Source organism: Eubalaena glacialis, chromosome 19 (assembly GCF_028564815.1).
Source record: "Eubalaena glacialis isolate mEubGla1 chromosome 19, mEubGla1.1.hap2.+ XY, whole genome shotgun sequence".
NCBI lineage: Eukaryota > Metazoa > Chordata > Mammalia > Artiodactyla > Balaenidae > Eubalaena > Eubalaena glacialis.
This window is the reverse complement of record NC_083734.1, coordinates 51854782-51872766: the sequence shown is the minus strand read 5'-3', so window position 1 is coordinate 51872766 and position 17985 is coordinate 51854782. Positions and strand designations below refer to the sequence as shown.

General features: G+C 50.3%; 1 protein-coding gene across 1 annotated transcript; it reads right to left on the bottom strand.

Moving 5' to 3' along the window:
* Positions 1-12079: 12079 nt before the first annotated feature.
* On the bottom strand, positions 12080-14957 carry ACTG1 (actin gamma 1). The gene is made up of 5 exons (XM_061176585.1): positions 14850-14957; positions 14045-14413; positions 13329-13767; positions 13046-13227; positions 12080-12957 (listed from the first exon to the last, which is right to left on the bottom strand). The coding sequence occupies exons 2-5, from the start codon at positions 14405-14407 to the stop codon at positions 12814-12816; spliced, it is 1128 nt and encodes a 375-aa protein (XP_061032568.1). The 5' UTR covers positions 14408-14413; positions 14850-14957; the 3' UTR covers positions 12080-12813.
* Between the last annotated feature and the right edge of the window lie 3028 nt (positions 14958-17985).

The window sequence follows — 17985 nt, the reverse complement described above, 5'->3', positions numbered from 1 at the left end:
TGAAGCCGTGCCCCTAACCCCTGCCTTTGCTGCTTCCTGCCTGTTGGGGTGGCCTCCCATCATCCACGGCCCCCCCATTAGCCACTATGCGTTGGGGTTAGGGTTAGGCCCAGTGCTTTCACGTTAGGTAATCTCTCTCCAGGATGGTGGTAGGAACGGTGGGGAAGCGCTAACACTTGTGTCATCACAGCAGGGTGGATTAGAACCACAAAGCCACCTTGTCCAATGAGGAGAGTATGTGAATCCCGGCCCAGCCCTCCCTACAAAGAATATTTAATAATCTGGGTAGATGCTTGGCTTAAAATGGCAAATAAAAAGAGCAGGATGGGCCTGTGGTTGTCTTGGCAAAGTCTGATGAAGTATTATTTACTGAAAGCAAGAAACCAGTTGCACGGGCCTGCCTGATTTGAACTTAGTTGGCAGAAAGGTTTGGAAGAGTCTCCACACTTAAACAGAAATTTCCCCGTGAAAATTAGGAAAAGTCTTAAAAAGCAAATGCCCTTGAAGAAAGCTCAAGGTTGGTTGGCTGAGAGGTTTGCAAAAGTGAGCATTTCCAGACAAGTTCACAAAGATGCATAAATAAGAAAGCCTGTCACTGTGTTATGTGAATTAGTAAGAAATTTAAAGCCACCTCAGTAACCATCAGTAGAGAGGTAGTTAACTGATGGTAAATTTCCACAGCGGAATACTACGTAGCTGTGAGGAAGGTACATTTAAATGTATTGACATGGAAAGATGTCACTAACATGTCAGGAAAAGAAAAATCAGGAAATTCCCTGGTGGTCCAGTGGTTAAGACGCCATGCTTCCACTGCAGGGGGCATGGGTTTGATCCCTAGTTGGGAACTAACATCCCACATGCCACACAGCACGGCCAAAAAAAAGAAAAGAAAAATCAGGTCATGGAAAAATATAACTTTATGCATAAAAATATGTCAATATATACATTACAAAGTATAGGAGGGACTTCTACTTCTGTCCATCATGGGATAAACGGTATGGAATTAGCCCTCCTGACATTAACAACTAGAAAACTGGAAAGAAAAAACATGAGGCAACTGTTTTTAGACATTGGACAAGAGGCAGCCCAGGACTGTGATTCCTAAGAGAAGGGAAACATCAGATGTGAGCCCTACAATTACCTTGGCTTTCTGTCTGGAGGTAGTTTCTGGGCTGAGGTACAGAACACAGAGGTCTTGTGAGCTGAGACAGAGACTGGAGTTTAGAGCTGCTGAAACGGTTGGGATTTGCAAAGCAGAGTGCCTTAAGGAGGTAGCTGTGCAGACAGTGGGCTCTGGAAATCTACATAGAGGTCTCCTTAATTATGAATGTTAAACTGTGCACATGTACAGGAAACCCCATGAGACTCAGCAAAGAACAACTCCTGGAGAGGTGTGAAGCTGAACAATTCCCAGAGCTCAAAGACATTTGGGTTCCCAACAGACCTCATTAAGCACCCGGGGCATTTCATGGAGATTCCGTAAGAGTCATACTAGTAGCAGTGCTAAACCAGAATCAAAGGCTAATCTAGACTCAGTCTAACAAAGCTTTAAAATTGCCTCAAAAAGATCAAACTTCTCTGCAAGTAAGTTGACTTCCTGTGAGAACAAACTTCAACACTCTACAAAAAGGACAATAAAATTCAGAGACTCAACAATATAACACTTACAATGTCCAACATTTGATGAAAAACTACTGGACATGTAGAAGCAGGCAAATGTGACCCATACCAGAGAAAAATCAGTCAATAGAAACAGGCCCAGATATGAGAGAGGTGGTGGAATTAGCAGACAAGGATTTTAAAAGAGATATTACATATTTGTTCACAAATGTAAAACAAAACACAAACCTAATAAAGAGAAAGAGATGATCTAAAAGAAGCCAAATGGAACTTCTAAAGCTGAAAAATACAATACCTGAAATTAAGAATGAACCACATGGACTTAACAGCAGTTAGATAGACAAGCAAAACAAAATACCAAAGAGCTGGAGGACACAACAATAGAAACTATCCAAACTAAATCACAGAGAAGAAAAAACACAATATATCAACATTTGGGGGATGCAGCTAAAACAGTGATTAGAAGGTATACATAGTTTTAAATGTTTATATTAAAAAAAGAAGGCCCCAAATCAATGATCTATGCTTTTGTGGTTAAGACCTAGAAAAGAGAATATTAAACCCAAAATAGAAGGAAAGACAAAGAAAATAGGAAAAACCAATGGAAATGATATAGAAAATGAATATGCAGGAGAGAAAAATCAATGAAAGCAAAAGCTAGTTCTTTGAGAACTTCAATAACTTTGATAAAACTTTAGCTACACTGGGTGTTATGGGCTGAATTGTGTCCCCCTCAAAATTCGTGTGTTGAAGTCCTAACCCCCAGTACCTCAGAATGTGATTGTATTTGGAAATGGGGGTCTTTAAAGAGGTAATTAAGTTAAAATGAGTTCATGTGAATGGGCCCTAATCCCACATGACTGGTGTCCTTATGAGAAGAGATGAAGACACAGACACACACACAAAGGACAACCTTGTGAGGACCCAGGGAGGAAACGGCCTAGGAGAGAGGCCTCAGGAGAAACAACCCTGCCGGCACCTTGATCTCAAACTATTAGCCTCCAGAATTGTGAGAAAATAAATGTTTATTGGTTAAGCCCCCCCTGGTCTGTGGTAATCTGCTATGGCAGCTCTAGCAAACTAATAAAACTGGTCAAAAAAAAAAAAAGAGAAAAATCACAAACCCTGACACCAAAAGTTGGCAAAGATACTACAAGAAAAGAATACTGTATACAAATGAATGTCACTCAAAAACACAGATTCAGAAACACTTAACATACTAGCAGACCAAATCAGCAATACATAAAAGAATCATGACAAACTGGGGTTTAACCCAGGAATACAAGATTGGTTTAACACTCAACAATCGGGACCTCCCTGGTGGCACAGTGGTTAAGAATCTGCCTGCCAATGCAGGGGACACGGGTTTGAGCTCTGGCCCGGGAAGATCCCACTTGCCGCGGAGCAACTAAGCCCACGTGCCACAACTACTGAAGGCCGTGCTCTGCAACAAGAGAAGCCCGTGCACCGCAACAAAGAGTAGCCCCTGCTCACCACAACTAGAGAAAGCCCGCGTGCAAAAACGAAGACCCAACGCAGCCATAAATAATATAAATTTATTTAAAAAAAAAATACTCAACAATCAATCGCTGTAATTCACCATGATAACAGAATAAAGGGGAAGAACACAAGGTCTTCTCAATGAGGCAGAAAAATTATTTGACAAAATTCAATACCCATTTATGATTTTTTAAAAACCTCATATCAAAATAAAAATAGAAAGGAAATTCCTGAACCTGATAAAAAGTATCTATGAAAAACCCACAGCTGACCACATTGAATGATGAAAGACAGAGCTTTCCCCCTAAGATAATGTATTGTTCTCATCACTCCTGTTCAGTCTGTTGAATTATCACACAGGAGATGCTAGCAAGTACAATAAGAAAAAAATAATAATTAAATTAAAGGCAAATACATCTGAAAGAATAAAAGTAAAACATTCCTTATTCACAGGATCTGGTCATGCATGTAGAACACCTGCTTCTGGAATTAACAGGTGAATTAGCAAGATCGCAGGATGCCAGGGCAGATGCAAAAATCAGTTGTTACTATTTCTCGAACTAGCAATGAGCGAATGGAAAGTGAAAAGAACAAGACCATTTACCAGGATAGCCCCAAACATCAAATACCTAAGAATAAATTGAATAAAATCTATGTACCACCCCTCAACTGAAAACTCTAAAATCTTACTGAGAGAAGTGAAAGAAGAACTAAATAGATGGAGGGATAGAAAATGTTCATAATTTGGAAGACAGTGTTGTTAAGATGTCAGTTCTTCTCAAATTGAACTGTAGATTTAATGCAGTCCTAATCAAAATCACAGGAGGCTTTTGTTTGTAGAAAATGACAACCTGATTCTAAAATGGATATGGAATGAAAAGGACTTAGACTGGCCAAATCAATTTTAAGAAAAAAAGAACAAGGTGGAGGACGCACACCGCTTGATTTCAAGACTTAATATAAAGCTGAAGTAATCAAGAGTGTGGTAAGAGCACGAGGATGTATATATAGGTCAGTGGGTCAGGAGAAAGAGGTCAGAAATAGACCCACACATATAGTCAGTTGATTTCTGACACAAGTTTCAAGACAATTCAATAAAGAAAGTCTTTTCGGGCTTCCCTGGTGGCGCAGTGGTTGAGAATCTGCCTGCCAATGCAGGGGACACGGGTTCGAGCCCTGGTCTGGGAGGATCCCACATGCCGCGGAGCTACTAGGCCCGTGAGCCACAACTACTGAGCCTGCGCATCTGGAGCCTGTGCTCCGCAACAAGAGAGGCCGCGACAGTGAGAGGCCCGCGCACCGCGATGAAGAGTGGCCCCCGCTCACCGCAACTAGAGAAAGCCCTTGCACAGAAACGAAGACCCAACACAGCCCAAAAATAAATAAATTAATTAATTTAAAAAAAAAAATCGTGCTGACGAGCAGGCGCGGACCTTAAGAAAGTCTTTTCAACAAATGGTGCTGAAACAGCTGAGGGAAAAAATGAACTCTTATCTCATACCATTCACAAAAATCAGCTTTAAATTAATCATAGATCTGAATGTAAAAGTTAGAACTGTAGAACTTCTGGAAAAAAACGTAGGAGAAAATCTTGATGACCTTACAATAGTACGCAAAAAACACTAATGAGGGACATCCCTGGTGGCACAGTGGTTGAGAATCCGCCTGCCAATGCAGGGGACACGGGTCCGGGAAGATCCCACATGCCGCGGAGCAACTAAGCCCGTGCGCCACAACTGCTGAGCCCGTGTGCCACAACTACCGAAGCCCGCACGCCTAGAGCCGGTGCTCCGCAACAAGAGAAGCCACTGCAATCAGAAGCCCGCGCACCGCAATGAAGAGTAGCCCCCACTGGCCACAACTAGAGAAAGCCCATGCACAGCAATGAAGACCCAACACAGCCAAAAATTAATTAATTAATTAATTAAAAAAAAAAACACTAATGATAAACGGAAAAATGGGGGAATTCCCTGGTGGTCCAGTGGTTAAGACTCAGGGCTTCCACTGCAGGGGGCGCAGGTTAGATTCCCTGCTCGGGGAATTAAGATCCTGCATGCCATGCAGCACTGCCAAAAAAAAAAAGAAAAGAAAAGAAAAAGAAAAGGCAAGTTATAGAGTGAAAGTTTTTGCAATATATGCATCTGATAAATTATTAGTATCCAGGATAAAGAACTCTTACCACCCAATAATAATAAAAAGACCAACAACTCAATAAAAATGGGCAAAAGATTAGAATATATGCTTCACAAAAGAAGATATAAAATAGGCCGATAAACACATAAAGAGATGCTCAACATCATTATTCATCAGGAAAATGCAAATTAAGACCACATTGAGGGACCACTAACATCTAACAAATGACTAAAATTTTAAAACACTGACAACACCAAATTCTGGCGAGGATGTGGAGCAACAGGAATTCTCTTTCATTGCTGGCAGTAATGCAGAACGGTACAGCCGCTTTGGAAAACAATTTGGCCGTTTCTTACAAAGATAAACACAATCTTACCATACAATCCAGCGGTTATGCTCCTAGGATTTTTGCCCGATGGATCTGAAACCTTTACGTTCACACAAAAATCTCCACAAAAATGTTTATAGCACCTTTATTCATAATTACCAAAATCTGGAAACAACCAAGATGTCCTTCAATAGGGGAATGGATAAACAAGCTGTGGAATATCCAGACGATTGACTACTATTCAGTGATAAAAAGGCAGGCGCTATTGATCCAGGACAAAAATATGGAAGAATCTTAGTGCATGTTTACCAAGTGAAAGAAGCCAGTGTGAAAAGGCTCCATATATTTATACGACATTTTGGGAAAAGCAAAACTTTGGGAACAGTAAAAAAATCCATGGTTGCCAGGGTTTGGGGTGGAGAAGAGGATATAACAGATGAGGGCACAGGGCATTTTTTGGGGTGGGGAGGCTATTCCTGATGGTCCTGTGATAGTAGATACCTGACACTGTGTAATGTCAAAACCCGTAGAACTTTACAGCAGAAAAAATGAGCCACGATGTATGCAAGCTTTAAAAAAAAAACCATTTAGAAGATCAAGGGATCCCAGGAAGGAATGCAGACTGTTACAAATGGATGAAACCGCCTCACTAAATGGGGTGGGGGAAAGGTGCTGACCTAAGTAACTTCAGGAATGAGTGGATCCCTAAGACTAAAGGCAAAAGAACAGTACACAGACCCATACTGTAGTTGGTAAAATTGTTTCCCGCTGGTACTGGTTAATTCTGAAACCGCTGTACAGGCAGACCTCATTTTATTGAGCTTCACTTTATTGCGATTTTTACAAATCAAAGGTTTGTTGACAGTTCTGCGTTGAGCAAGTCTGTCAGCCCCACTTTTCCAACAGCATTTGCTCACTTCGTGTCTCTGTGTCACATTTTGGTAATTCTCACAATATTTCAAACTTTTTCATTATTATCATATGTGTTACAGTGACCTGTGATCTTTGATGTTACTACTAGGACTCACTAAAGGCTCAGATGATGGTTAGCCTTTTTTAGCAATAAAGTATTTTTTAATTAAGGTACATACATTTCTTTTAGACAATGCCGCTGCACACTTAATAACTACAGTATAGTGTAAACATAACTTTTATATGCACCAGAAACCAAAAAATTCATGTGACTCGCTTTATTTCAATATTTGCTTTATTCTGGTGGTCTGGACCCAAACCTGCAATATCTCAGTTCTGCCTGTACATATACACTGGAACTGAACAATTAAGTGAACGCATGGTGGATGCTGGGAGCTAGGTTTCTCACTGTCAGAGTGAGAGTTTACAGATAAACAAAGGGGAAAGTGTAGACTGATCTAATGGTAATGATTAGAGTTGGGGACATGAGTAGGAACTCAGGTTTAGCTTAATATAGATACAGATGGTTGTATATAGAAATATATATGTATGTGTGCACACCAAATCCAATGTCATGAAGCTTTTGTCCTGTTTTCTTCTAAGAGTTTTATAGTTTTAGGTTTTACATTTAGGTCCTTAATTCATTTTTTTAAATAAATTCATTTATTTATTATTTATTTATTTATTTTTGGCTGCACTGGGTCTTTGTTGCTGCACGCGGGCTTTCTCTAGTTGCGGCGAGCAGGGGCTACTCTTTGTTGTGGTGCGTGGGATTCTCACTGCGGTGGCTTCTCTTGTTGCGGAGCACGGGCTCTAGGCGCCCGGGCTTCAGTAGTTGTGGCGCACGGGCTTAGTTGCTCCGCGGCATGCGGGATCTTCCCGGACCAGGCTCGAACCCGTGTCCCCTGCATTGGCAGGCAGATTTTTAACCACTGCGCCACCAGGGAAGTCCCTTAATCCATTTTGAGTTAATTTTTGTATATGGTGTTAGGTAAGGGTCCAACTTCATTCTTTTGCGTGTGGAGATCCAGTTTTCCCAGCACCATTTGTTGGCAGGACTATCCTTTCTCCATTGAAAGGTTTTAGTTGGGAATTCCCTGGCAGTCCAGTTGATGGGACTCCACGTTCTCACTGCCAAGGGCCTGGGTTCAATCCCTGCTTGCGGAACTATGATCCCACAAGCCATGTGGCATGGCCAAAAAAAGTTAAAAAAAAAAAGAAAGGTCTTAGCAACCTTGTTGAAAATCATTTGACCATATATGGGTGTATTTCTGGGTTCTCTGTTCTTTTTTTTTTTAATATATAAATTTATTTATTTATTTATTTAATTTTTGGCTGCATTGGGTCTTTGTTGCTGTGCGCGGGCTTTCTCTAGTTGCGGCGAGCGGGGGCTACTCTTTGTTGCAGTGTGTGGTCTTCTCATTGCGGTGGCTTCTCTTGTTGTGGAGCACGGGCTCTAGGCTCGTGGGCTTCCATAGTTGTGGCACTTGGGCTCAGTAGTTGTGGCTCACGGGCTCTAGAGCACAGGCTCAGTAGTTGTGGCACATGGGCTTCGTTGCTCCCTGGCATGTGGGATCTTCCCAGGCCAGGGCTCGAACCCGTGTCCCCTGCATTGGCAGGTGGATTCTTAACCACCGTGCCACCAGGGAAGCCCCTGGGTTCTCTGTTCTGTCCCATTGGTTTATGTCTGTCTTCATGCTAGGACCACACTGTTTTTTTGTTTTTGTTTTAATTAATTAATTACTTTATTTTTGGCTGCATTGGGTCTTCATTGCTGTGCACGGGCTTTCTCTAGTTGTGGCAAGCGGGGGCTACTCTTCGTTGCAGTGCATGGGCTACTGATTGCGGAGGCTTCTCTTGTTGCAGAGCACGGGCTCTAGGAGTGCAGGCTTCAGTAGTTGTGGTGCATGGGCTCGGTAGTTGTGGCACATGGGCTTAGTTGCTCTGCAGCATGTGGGATCTTCCCGGACCAGGGATCGAACCCGTGTCCCCTGCATTGGCAGGCAGATTCTTAACCACTGCACCACCAGGGAAGTCCCAGGACCACACTGTTTTGATTACTTGTGCTTTGTAGTAAGTTTTGAAATCAGGAAGTGTTTGCCCTCCAGCACTGTGCTTTTTCCAAATTGTTTTGGCTATGCAGGGTGCCTGAGATTGTATATGAAATTTAGGATGGATTTTTCTATTTCTGCAAAAAAAAAAAAATGTCATTGGGATGTTGATAGGAATTGCATTGAATCTGTAGATTGTTTCGGGTAATACTGACATTTTAACAATATTGTGTTCCAATCCATGAACATGAGATGTGTTTGTGGCTTCTTATTTCTTTTAGCAATGTTTTGTAGTTTTCATTGTACAAGTCTTTCATCTCCTTGGTGAAATTCATTCCTAACTAAGTATTTTATTCTTTTTGATGCTATTGTAAAAAGGATAAATTTTATGTTATGTATATATTTACCACAATTAAAAAAAAAGAAAACTAAAATAATTTACAGACCAGGGAGGGAGACAAATAACACAGGCATTGAAGTGGTGGGATAGGTGCACCAGGGGGCAAGGCTGGGCTGTGCAGGGATACCATGGACAGCTGCACAGGTGGTGCACTGCACAACTCTAGGGGTTGCCACTCATATATACGATGATGCTGTATCAAGCAGGTGAGGCTTGATTATGCTGCATAACAAGTGACTCTACAATCTCATCAACTTACAGCAGTAAGGATTTCTTTCTTGCTCAGGCTGTATGTCTGACCATGTTGGCTCTGATGGCGTCTCTCAGGCCTCCAGGCTAATGGAGAAGCCCTTCTCTGGAACACTGTGGTCCCAGAGCAGAGGGAAAAGAGAGCAGGCTGGCTCCCACACTGGCTCCTACAGCCCCTTCACTCCTATTTCATTGTCTACGTGTCCAGGGTCAAACTCGCCATCAATGGGGTGGGAAGTGGAACGGCCACCAGAGAGGGGCAGCCTCTTGCAAGTGTTAGAGGATGCCTGAGAACCATGCACTGAGGCAGGCCCCCCTGGAGGGAACCCTCATGGCCCTAGCAGGGAGCTGAAAGGGGAGGGGGAGCTTCCTGCAGGAGAGAACATCTGGATGGCCACTGGTCATTGGGGGTTGACGGTGCAGGCCGGCACAGCTGTGGGGGACCATGTGGGGCTCTGTGTGCAGCACACAGGCCCAGCAGTGGCGGCTCATGTACTTCTCAGGGGGAACACCCCATGGGGAGCTCTCCAGGTCTGATGTTTGGGACCTCTAACCAGGAAAGGGTCCTGGGAAGCCACAATCTCTCGGTCACCAGAGACCAGCCTTTCTAATGTGAATCCTTGAACTCCCTCCTTGAAACGGTTTCTGGCCTCTACTCAAACACTGACCATTTGGGATGAAAGGGCCTTGAACTTGAAATTGCATCCAATAAACACAACGTCCACCTCTTGCCAGGGTATGGTAACTTCGAGTTGGAGTGGTTGCTGACCGTCCGCTGGACATGTGGACAGGCTCCTTGCACTGCAGGAAGGAGGCACCCACGAGCTTCCTGCTCCACTCAGAGGGCATCCTCCACTTGTCTCAGCATCAGGACACCTGGGGGCCCTGGGGAAGGGGGCCTCTCGATGGTTCACATCATGGAGTCCCCCAGGATATGAGACATTTCTCTGAGGCAGCCCTTCCAGAAGCTTCCATTCATTAAGCTGATTAACATTAAGACAATCAGCCTTTGAGGTTTCATCTTCCCTAAGTGGCCCATTTGAATGCTTTTCTCTCATTTGCTTACACGTTCTCCCAACTTTTCCTTGCAGATCTCCAGTCCTTCCATGGTCTGGAGATTAACCCCAGTTTTCCACTTTGAAGCTGTTACATCCCAAGTGCCTGTTGATGATGTTTTCCCGTGAAGAGCTCCTTTCTCTTTCTGTAGAAGTAGGCAGAGCTGGCCACATCTTGCTTTGGTTTGAGCAGATTCCGTGTCGAAAGTCATGGTGGCTACAGTCAATCTTTTCCTCAAGCTCCGTCTCCTTTGCAAAGCCTAGCATTTTCGTGCATTCAGTACGCAGAGCTACCCGGAGAAACGATGCTGACAAAAGGTGAGATTTTCCACAGGGGCCGGAGGAGGGGCCCGAGGGGAGAGGTCACCGTGAGGGGCTCCCTTTGGCAGTGAAGTGTCTTTTGATGGATGGCAGCGTGCCAAGCTCTCCAACAGGCTCGGCCAGGCAACGGCCGTCATCCAGTGGGTACACTGATTGGGTTTGACATCGGTTACTGTCCCCAGAGCACCACAAAGAATGGCCAGTGTCTTCTGTGCTGCCGAAATTCTGCTATATCCCCCAGGAGCAGGAGGGTGGGCTGACATGCCCCTTCCACGCACAGGGAGGGTGTCCTGGCCTCCGTGTGGAGCAGGCACAGCCCTCCAGTTTGCAGAGGGGACGGAGGGGACGGAGGCCCGGAGTAGAGGGCCTTGCCCACCGGGCCCAATGCAAGAGTGGATGGAGCTGGGATCGTGGCCACCCGGGCAGCCACCTTTTTCCTCCCAGTTCCTAAAGGTGTTGTCCTCCCCGGCTCTCCTCAGTCCAGTCTATCCTGTTCCCTGAATCTGCTCATGCTTCAAATCAGATTTTCTAGTCCTGACTGAAAGCGGAATGCTGCCCAGGGCAAAATAGTAATTTCTGACCTGTCACTCTTGTGCGTTCCACAGGTAGTCACAGGGAGGTTATGAGCAAGGGAACAGGAGCAAAGCAGATGGAGATGTGAGATTGGCAGGGTCCACCTTCTGCCCCCAAAGGAGAGACTCCACATCTCCCTCAGTTGTATGTTCTTGGGGCCCCTTACTCCCAATCCAGCCCAGCCTAACAGGGCCTCCCTCCCCTGGACCCTGAAGCCCTCTCCCCAACCATCTGGAGGTTAAGCTAGAAAGCACCACCAGCCCCCACTGGTGAAACTTGCTTCCCAACAGCAAAGGCATGAAATCTCCAGATTTCAAAAACATGCTCTTCCAAACCCTTAAGCTTTTTCAATCTAGCCAAGAAAGCTTACCTTTCTGACCCAACCTGCAAAGAATTGTTTGAAAATCTGAAATACCTGCGGAAAGACTCTGCCTGCCATTACAGAAAGTTTTGGGGCAGAGCCGTCAAGGAGCTCAGAGCCTGCGAGTCATGTTCACGTCATCAGATGACACTTCTATCATCGGATCACAGGTTCCATGGCTCAACAGTCAGGCTCTATTTTATTAACCCCACAGTTGTTCCACTTTGATATGCTGACCAAAGAACAAGTCCCACCCCACCACTACCTGTGTGTGGAGAAAGCCATGCCCTTCGTGGCCCAAAGTGCTTCTATGGCAGCACAGCCTTACGCTAAATTGAGGACACCAAGTATAAAAAGACCCCTCCTTCCACCAGCTTGGGGGCCAATCCCGGACAGGGTCTCCTTTCCCTAGAAGCCCACAAGCCCACAAGGTGAGGCAGATTCCAGCTGTGAAGAGATGCTCATTAGGACCAATTGTTCACCTCTGGTTTGGGAGAAACCAAACTGTTGCCTAATTCGAGCCGAGGTTGTTCCACCCTCACCCAACCTTCCATTCCCCAAAACAGGAGGCACTGATCAGTTTACTGCAGCACTTTTATTTCCTCACAATGACGCATTGCTGGGGCCTAATGTTCTCACATGACAGTAGAAAACCAAAATCTGTTGTCATCTCTTAGAGAATTGAGAATTGCGTACAAAAACCTTACATAAATTAAAAGAATGAATAAATTTACAGGTGTGAATGCAAACTGTTTTCCAACTCAAGGTAAGTAACAACCCACGGTGTTCTGGCGGGAAAACTTCGGTAAGAAAGGAAAGCAAGTCCTAAGGCTCGGACCTTCCCAACCCCGTAAGACCGGCAAAACAGAAATGACAACTGGTTCAGGACTCCTGCCAGCCTCTAGAGAAATCCTGGAATAGGCAGCTCTGACACATTAATACCCTGCACAGATCGAGAGACTCATGGTCTCCCAGATTCTCATCAAGCCATTGGATTTCTCTTCCATAAATGTGTTCTCACCTCAGCCACAAAGTGACGGAGCCGCGTGTAACTAGGGGTTTAAATCAAAGATATGCACAGGGTATTAAACATATACCAAGGGAAGAGTTAACTTGAATACAAGATCAAAATCAGCAACAAGTTCTACAATCCAGTGCTGATATCAGATACAAGCTTCTAGGACAATTTTCTTTTCAAAGGCTTATTCCAGTTTCATGAGGCTAGCATGAGGTGTATACATTTGCCAAGGCAAATTTATACTTCTGAATTAACTCATGCAGCAAATGCTACGCATCTGCTCGCAGTCCGTTTAGAAGCATTTGCGGTGGACGATGGAGGGGCCCGACTCGTCGTACTCCTGCTTGCTGATCCACATCTGCTGGAAGGTGGACAGCGAGGCCAGGATGGAGCCCCCGATCCACACCGAGTACTTGCGCTCGGGAGGAGCGATAATCTGGAAAAACAAGAACGTGGTTTTAGTCAGTGGCACTGTCTTCCCAGCAAGGCCTCCAGGCCCAAGCCCACAACCACCTCTGACTCACCTTGATCTTCATTGTGCTGGGGGCCAGAGCTGTGATCTCCTTCTGCATCCTGTCAGCGATGCCAGGATACATGGTGGTCCCACCAGACAGCACTGTGTTGGCATAGAGGTCCTTCCGGATGTCGACATCACACTTCATGATAGAGTTGAAGGTAGTCTCGTGGATGCCACAGGACTCCATACCTAAGAGACAAAGCTCACTCTCAGCGGTCACGTTCAAGGTGAAAGGCACCTCGGCTCTCAACAGCCTCAGACGGAGGTCATGCTGCCCGCCTGACACCTACCCAAGAAGGAGGGCTGGAAGAGCGCCTCTGGACACCGGAACCGCTCGTTGCCGATGGTGATCACCTGACCATCAGGCAGCTCATAGCTCTTCTCCAAAGAGGAGGACGACGCGGCGGTGGCCATCTCCTGCTCGAAGTCCAGGGCAACGTAGCAGAGCTTCTCCTTGATATCACGCACGATTTCCCGCTCGGCTGTGGTGGTGAAGCTGTAACCACGCTCTGTGAGGATCTTCATGAGGTAGTCTGTCAGGTCCCGGCCAGCCAGGTCCAGACGCAGGATGGCGTGGGGGAGGGCGTACCCCTCGTAGATGGGCACCGTGTGGGTGACCCCATCCCCAGAGTCCATGACTATACCAGTGGTGCGGCCAGAAGCGTACAGGGACAGCACAGCCTGGATGGCCACGTACATGGCCGGAGTGTTGAAAGTCTCGAACATGATCTGCAAGAAGCAACACCTTCTTAGTCAAAGGAAGGAGCCCAGGGCCACCCCATGCTCACACACCATGCCAGCATGCCACAAATGTGATGTGTGAAGAAAAGAAAAAGAAACAAGCAGAAACACAAACAAGAAACCTTGAGACTTCAGGGAGGAAATGCCAGGAGAAGAACAGAACCCTGAAAATAGTGAAAGAAAAACTTGAATTTCAAAAAACAAAACTGAGCATGAAATGACTTGTGAAACAAATGAACAGCCCAATCGACCCGGCCGCGCTTACCTGGGTCATCTTCTCACGGTTGGCCTTGGGGTTCAGGGGGGCCTCCGTCAGCAGCACGGGGTGCTCCTCGGGGGCCACACGCAGCTCGTTGTAGAAGGTGTGGTGCCAGATCTTCTCCATGTCGTCCCAATTGGTGACGATGCCATGCTCAATGGGGTACTTGAGAGTCAGGATGCCACGCTTGCTCTGGGCCTCGTCGCCCACGTAGCTGTCCTTCTGCCCCATGCCCACCATGACGCCCTGGTGTCGGGGACGCCCAACGATGGACGGGAAGACGGCCCGGGGAGCGTCATCCCCAGCAAAGCCCGCTTTGCACATGCCAGAGCCATTGTCGATGACGAGCGCGGCGATTTCTTCTTCCATTGCGATCTACTCAAAAAATGCAACCAACTCAGGCGCGCTCTGGAGCCCAGGAACGGCCCCTGCACAAAGGCCCTCGCCGCGAGACGTTCCGCCTCCCCCCCGACCCGCCGCCCCGGCAGCAGAATAACCGTCTACAACCGGGGCCGCCTTTTATGTAACGCCCCCAGCAGCGTCGTTCCGCGGAGACACGGCCGGGGGCTCTCAGTACTGCGGCCCGCGCCCGGCCCCGCCCTGCCCCCTCCGCCGGCAGCACCCCCACTGAACCCTCCATGGACCCGCCGGGGCGCGTCCCAGCTCACCCACCCCACCCCGCCCCGCCCGGCCACCCTTTGTTCCCGGCGTCGGCGCGGCCGGGCCTTTGGAGCCAGGAGCGAGAAGCGGGCCTGCGGAGGGGCGCGGGGGCCCGGATACCGGGCCAGGCCACGCAGGCCTGGTCACTTACCGGCGAAGGAAGCGGCCGTAGGACGCGGAGAAACGAGCAGAGGAGCGACGAGGAGACACGGAACGCGAGCCGGCTGCGGCGAGTGAGATCGACCACGGCCTCCCCCGCCCGTATTTAAGGGGAGCGGGGCGCGCGCGCGGGCCGGCGGCGCGCGCGGCCCCAGAACATGTCCATATATGGCGATCTTTCCGAACGCCGGGCGCCCATTGGCCCGCCCGGCAGGGGCACGTGGGGCCCCGCACCCGGTCCCGCCCCCCACCCGCACCGCCCCCAACCGCCCCGCCCGCTCCGCCCCCGCGCGCCCGAGAACCAGCGAGCTAGACTATGAGCGGGCCGGCGCGGGGGCGGGGTGGGTGGGCGTCCCCGGGGATCGCAGGGCGGGGTGCAGAGGATGCCGCGGAGCTGACCCGCCGGCCCCGCCTCGGGACTGCTGCGCGCTGTTGGGGAGGGCCCGGCTGCACCCCGAAACTGCCTGGCCCGGGGCTGGGCGGCATTCGGAGCCGGGTGTGCGCCCGCGGCCGGCCCCGCAGAGGGGCTTTGCTCCCCGGGCGCCCCCTTCGAGCTTTCTCCCCGAGGATCTGCAGGCCGCGAAGGCGGGTTCCCGGCGCCGGGCTGGGGGAGGGGAAGGTGGTGGTCCCCGCCGGCTGCCCATGCGGCAGTGCGGGCCCCATGGTCCGGGGGAGTCCCGGGGAGCCGTGACCTCGCCCCTGTCACGATGGAAAGGAGCCGCCCGTCCCCTAGCGCAGCCATGACCGCGTAGACCCCTCCGCCGGAGTTGGGGCGCTCGGGGTCCCTGACGGTGCAGAGACTGGCCCCGTTATACCACACCCAACACATCCTGCCCCTCAAACCGCAAGCCCGATTGTCCCCAGGCGGGGGCTCCACTCCGGGTTTGGGGCCACCCCCTCCCTGTCCGTTGGGGAGAGGGTGGAGCTTTGTTTCACTTTAATCATCTTTGGGCATCGTAGGGAAACTGAGGCAGGGAAGAGTAGTTTTGACTGCCTGAACGGTCAACTCACCCCTAAACTTGAGGAGGGGAACCCTCTCTTCTGTTTATGACACTAGGAGTAAACCCAATGGACCCCGGCGGCCCTGGGGCTGTGGTTTTCCCGGGTCCAGGGCGCGCCCTTTTCCCCAGGAGCCTGCTCTTGAAGACCTGTCATCTCTGGCAGGGTCCTGGTCACACCTGCTGCTTCCAGTGCTTTCGTTATGCCCGGAGGGAACCAGGTACTACGGTTTCCTTGGACTTACTTGTAAGCTTTCGGGATTTCTCAGTACAGAATTAAACATCAGAGGAGGCACGTGTAAGAGCACACTGGCCATGAGGGGTGGCAGTGGTGCCGGACCGAGTGAGTCTGGGGACTCGTCCAAGGTCCGGGTGCGCTGGGCTCTACCCGGGCTGGTGTTTGATGGGGGGCGAGGCCGGGCGCCCCAAGAGCCCTGAAAGGTCAGCTGGTGTCCACATCTACCTTGGGCTAGGCAGGTAAAGCAGCCGCCCAGCCCACCTGCGGACTGCAGTCACCCAGATGCCAAGGCCATGCCTATGGCCACCCATGCCACCAGGCCTAGCTGGGTCCCAGACTCGCCAGACTTTCCAAGGGTGTAGGGCAAGGCTGCTGTCCATCAGGTGTGTGCTCCACCCATGGAAGAACCTGGGGCTGGGCCTCCGGAAAACCCACCCTTACAGGCGCTCCTGGGCACAACCACCGGCCTTCAACCCCCAGGTGGGGGCGTCAGTGTGCGAAGAAGCCTGCAACACTTGGGGGTCCCAAGATGTCACACACAGGAAGTGGGAAGTATCCAGTATCCAAGGCGTCGCGTCCTGTGTCTGCCCACCCCGCATTCCACTCAGGCTCCCTCGACTGCGGGGGCCTCCCCTCCTCGGGCTCCAGTTCTCTCTGGCACTCCTTTGTCTGGTGTGCCCGAGCTGCTTCGTGGGACAGATGGGGAGGGGGCAGAGGCCGTTGGACCTCTGTCCCCGTCCCCCCTTCCTTCTTTCCCACCTTGCAGTCCGCAGGGCGCTGGGTGCACGGCCGAAGGGTTGTGGGGGGAAGTGGGGCGGGGCCTGGGAGCCCCGAGATTTCCGGGGCTTGCCCCCTCAGGGCCGGGCTGCGGGGGAGGGGAAGGGGCGCTCTCAGCCGGCCTGGCGCGGGCTGGGGTGGGGGAGCAGCTTCCAGTTCCGCGGCTGTGTCACCCGGCGCGGTGGGGCGGGGGTCAAGGTGCGGCCGCAGGTGTCCGGGTGCGGGGCGGTGGCGCGCGGCGCGGCCATATTTGGCCATTTCGGCGCCGACGGAGCCCCGCCCGCCGCCCGGGAAGCCGCAGCCTGGGCAGCCCCGTCCCCGCCCGCCGCCGGCCCTGAGTCACCGGCCGGGCGGGGGGCGGAAGTAATGGACTGGGGGCGCTGGGCGCGCTCCTAGCCTTATTTAGTCAAGGAGGCCGCGGATTGGCCGGCGGAACAAAGGGGCGGTGGCGGGGGGGCGGGGCGGCCCCGGCGCCTTCGAGGAGGCGGGGCGGGGAGGGGACCGGCAGCCGCTCCTACCCTCACCGCGGGCCTCCGCGGGTCCGGGAGACCCCCGCTACATCGCGTCACGCCCGGCTGCGAGAGTGCAGGGTGGGGATGCGCGCGGGCCCAGAGGTCACGTGGCCCGGGCGGGGGGACGCGGAGCTGGAGACTTGGCGGTGGGGGGGCGGGCAGTGGGCGACGACCCTCCTGGGAAGCACCATCTGGAACCAGGAGTAAGTGGACGCCGTGGGTCCAGGGAACGGGCCCCAGATAGAGCAAGACCTCCAAGCCCCGCACAGGGGGTTGGGGAACGCCGCAGTCTGCGCTGAGATTTTTCTGTTTTGCAACCGGGCAGTGCGAAGCCTCGCCCAAGGTCATTTCAGGGCTGTGCTCATGGAAGCGCACGGCCGCCCTCAGCCCTCCTGAAGCTGGAGAGGCCCTGGAGCCCCTTGGGAGGGGACCACACGGATGTGGCAGCCCCTGGCTTGGGTGAGCAGGGAGGCCCTGGGAGGAGGGAGAGAGTCAGCAGCTGCACTTCTGCCCAAAAGTGGGTGTGTCTTTCCCATCTTGAGGATGGAGACTTGGGGCTCAGAGAAATGATGTGAGTTTTTTAGCCCAGTGCTGGTTTGGTGC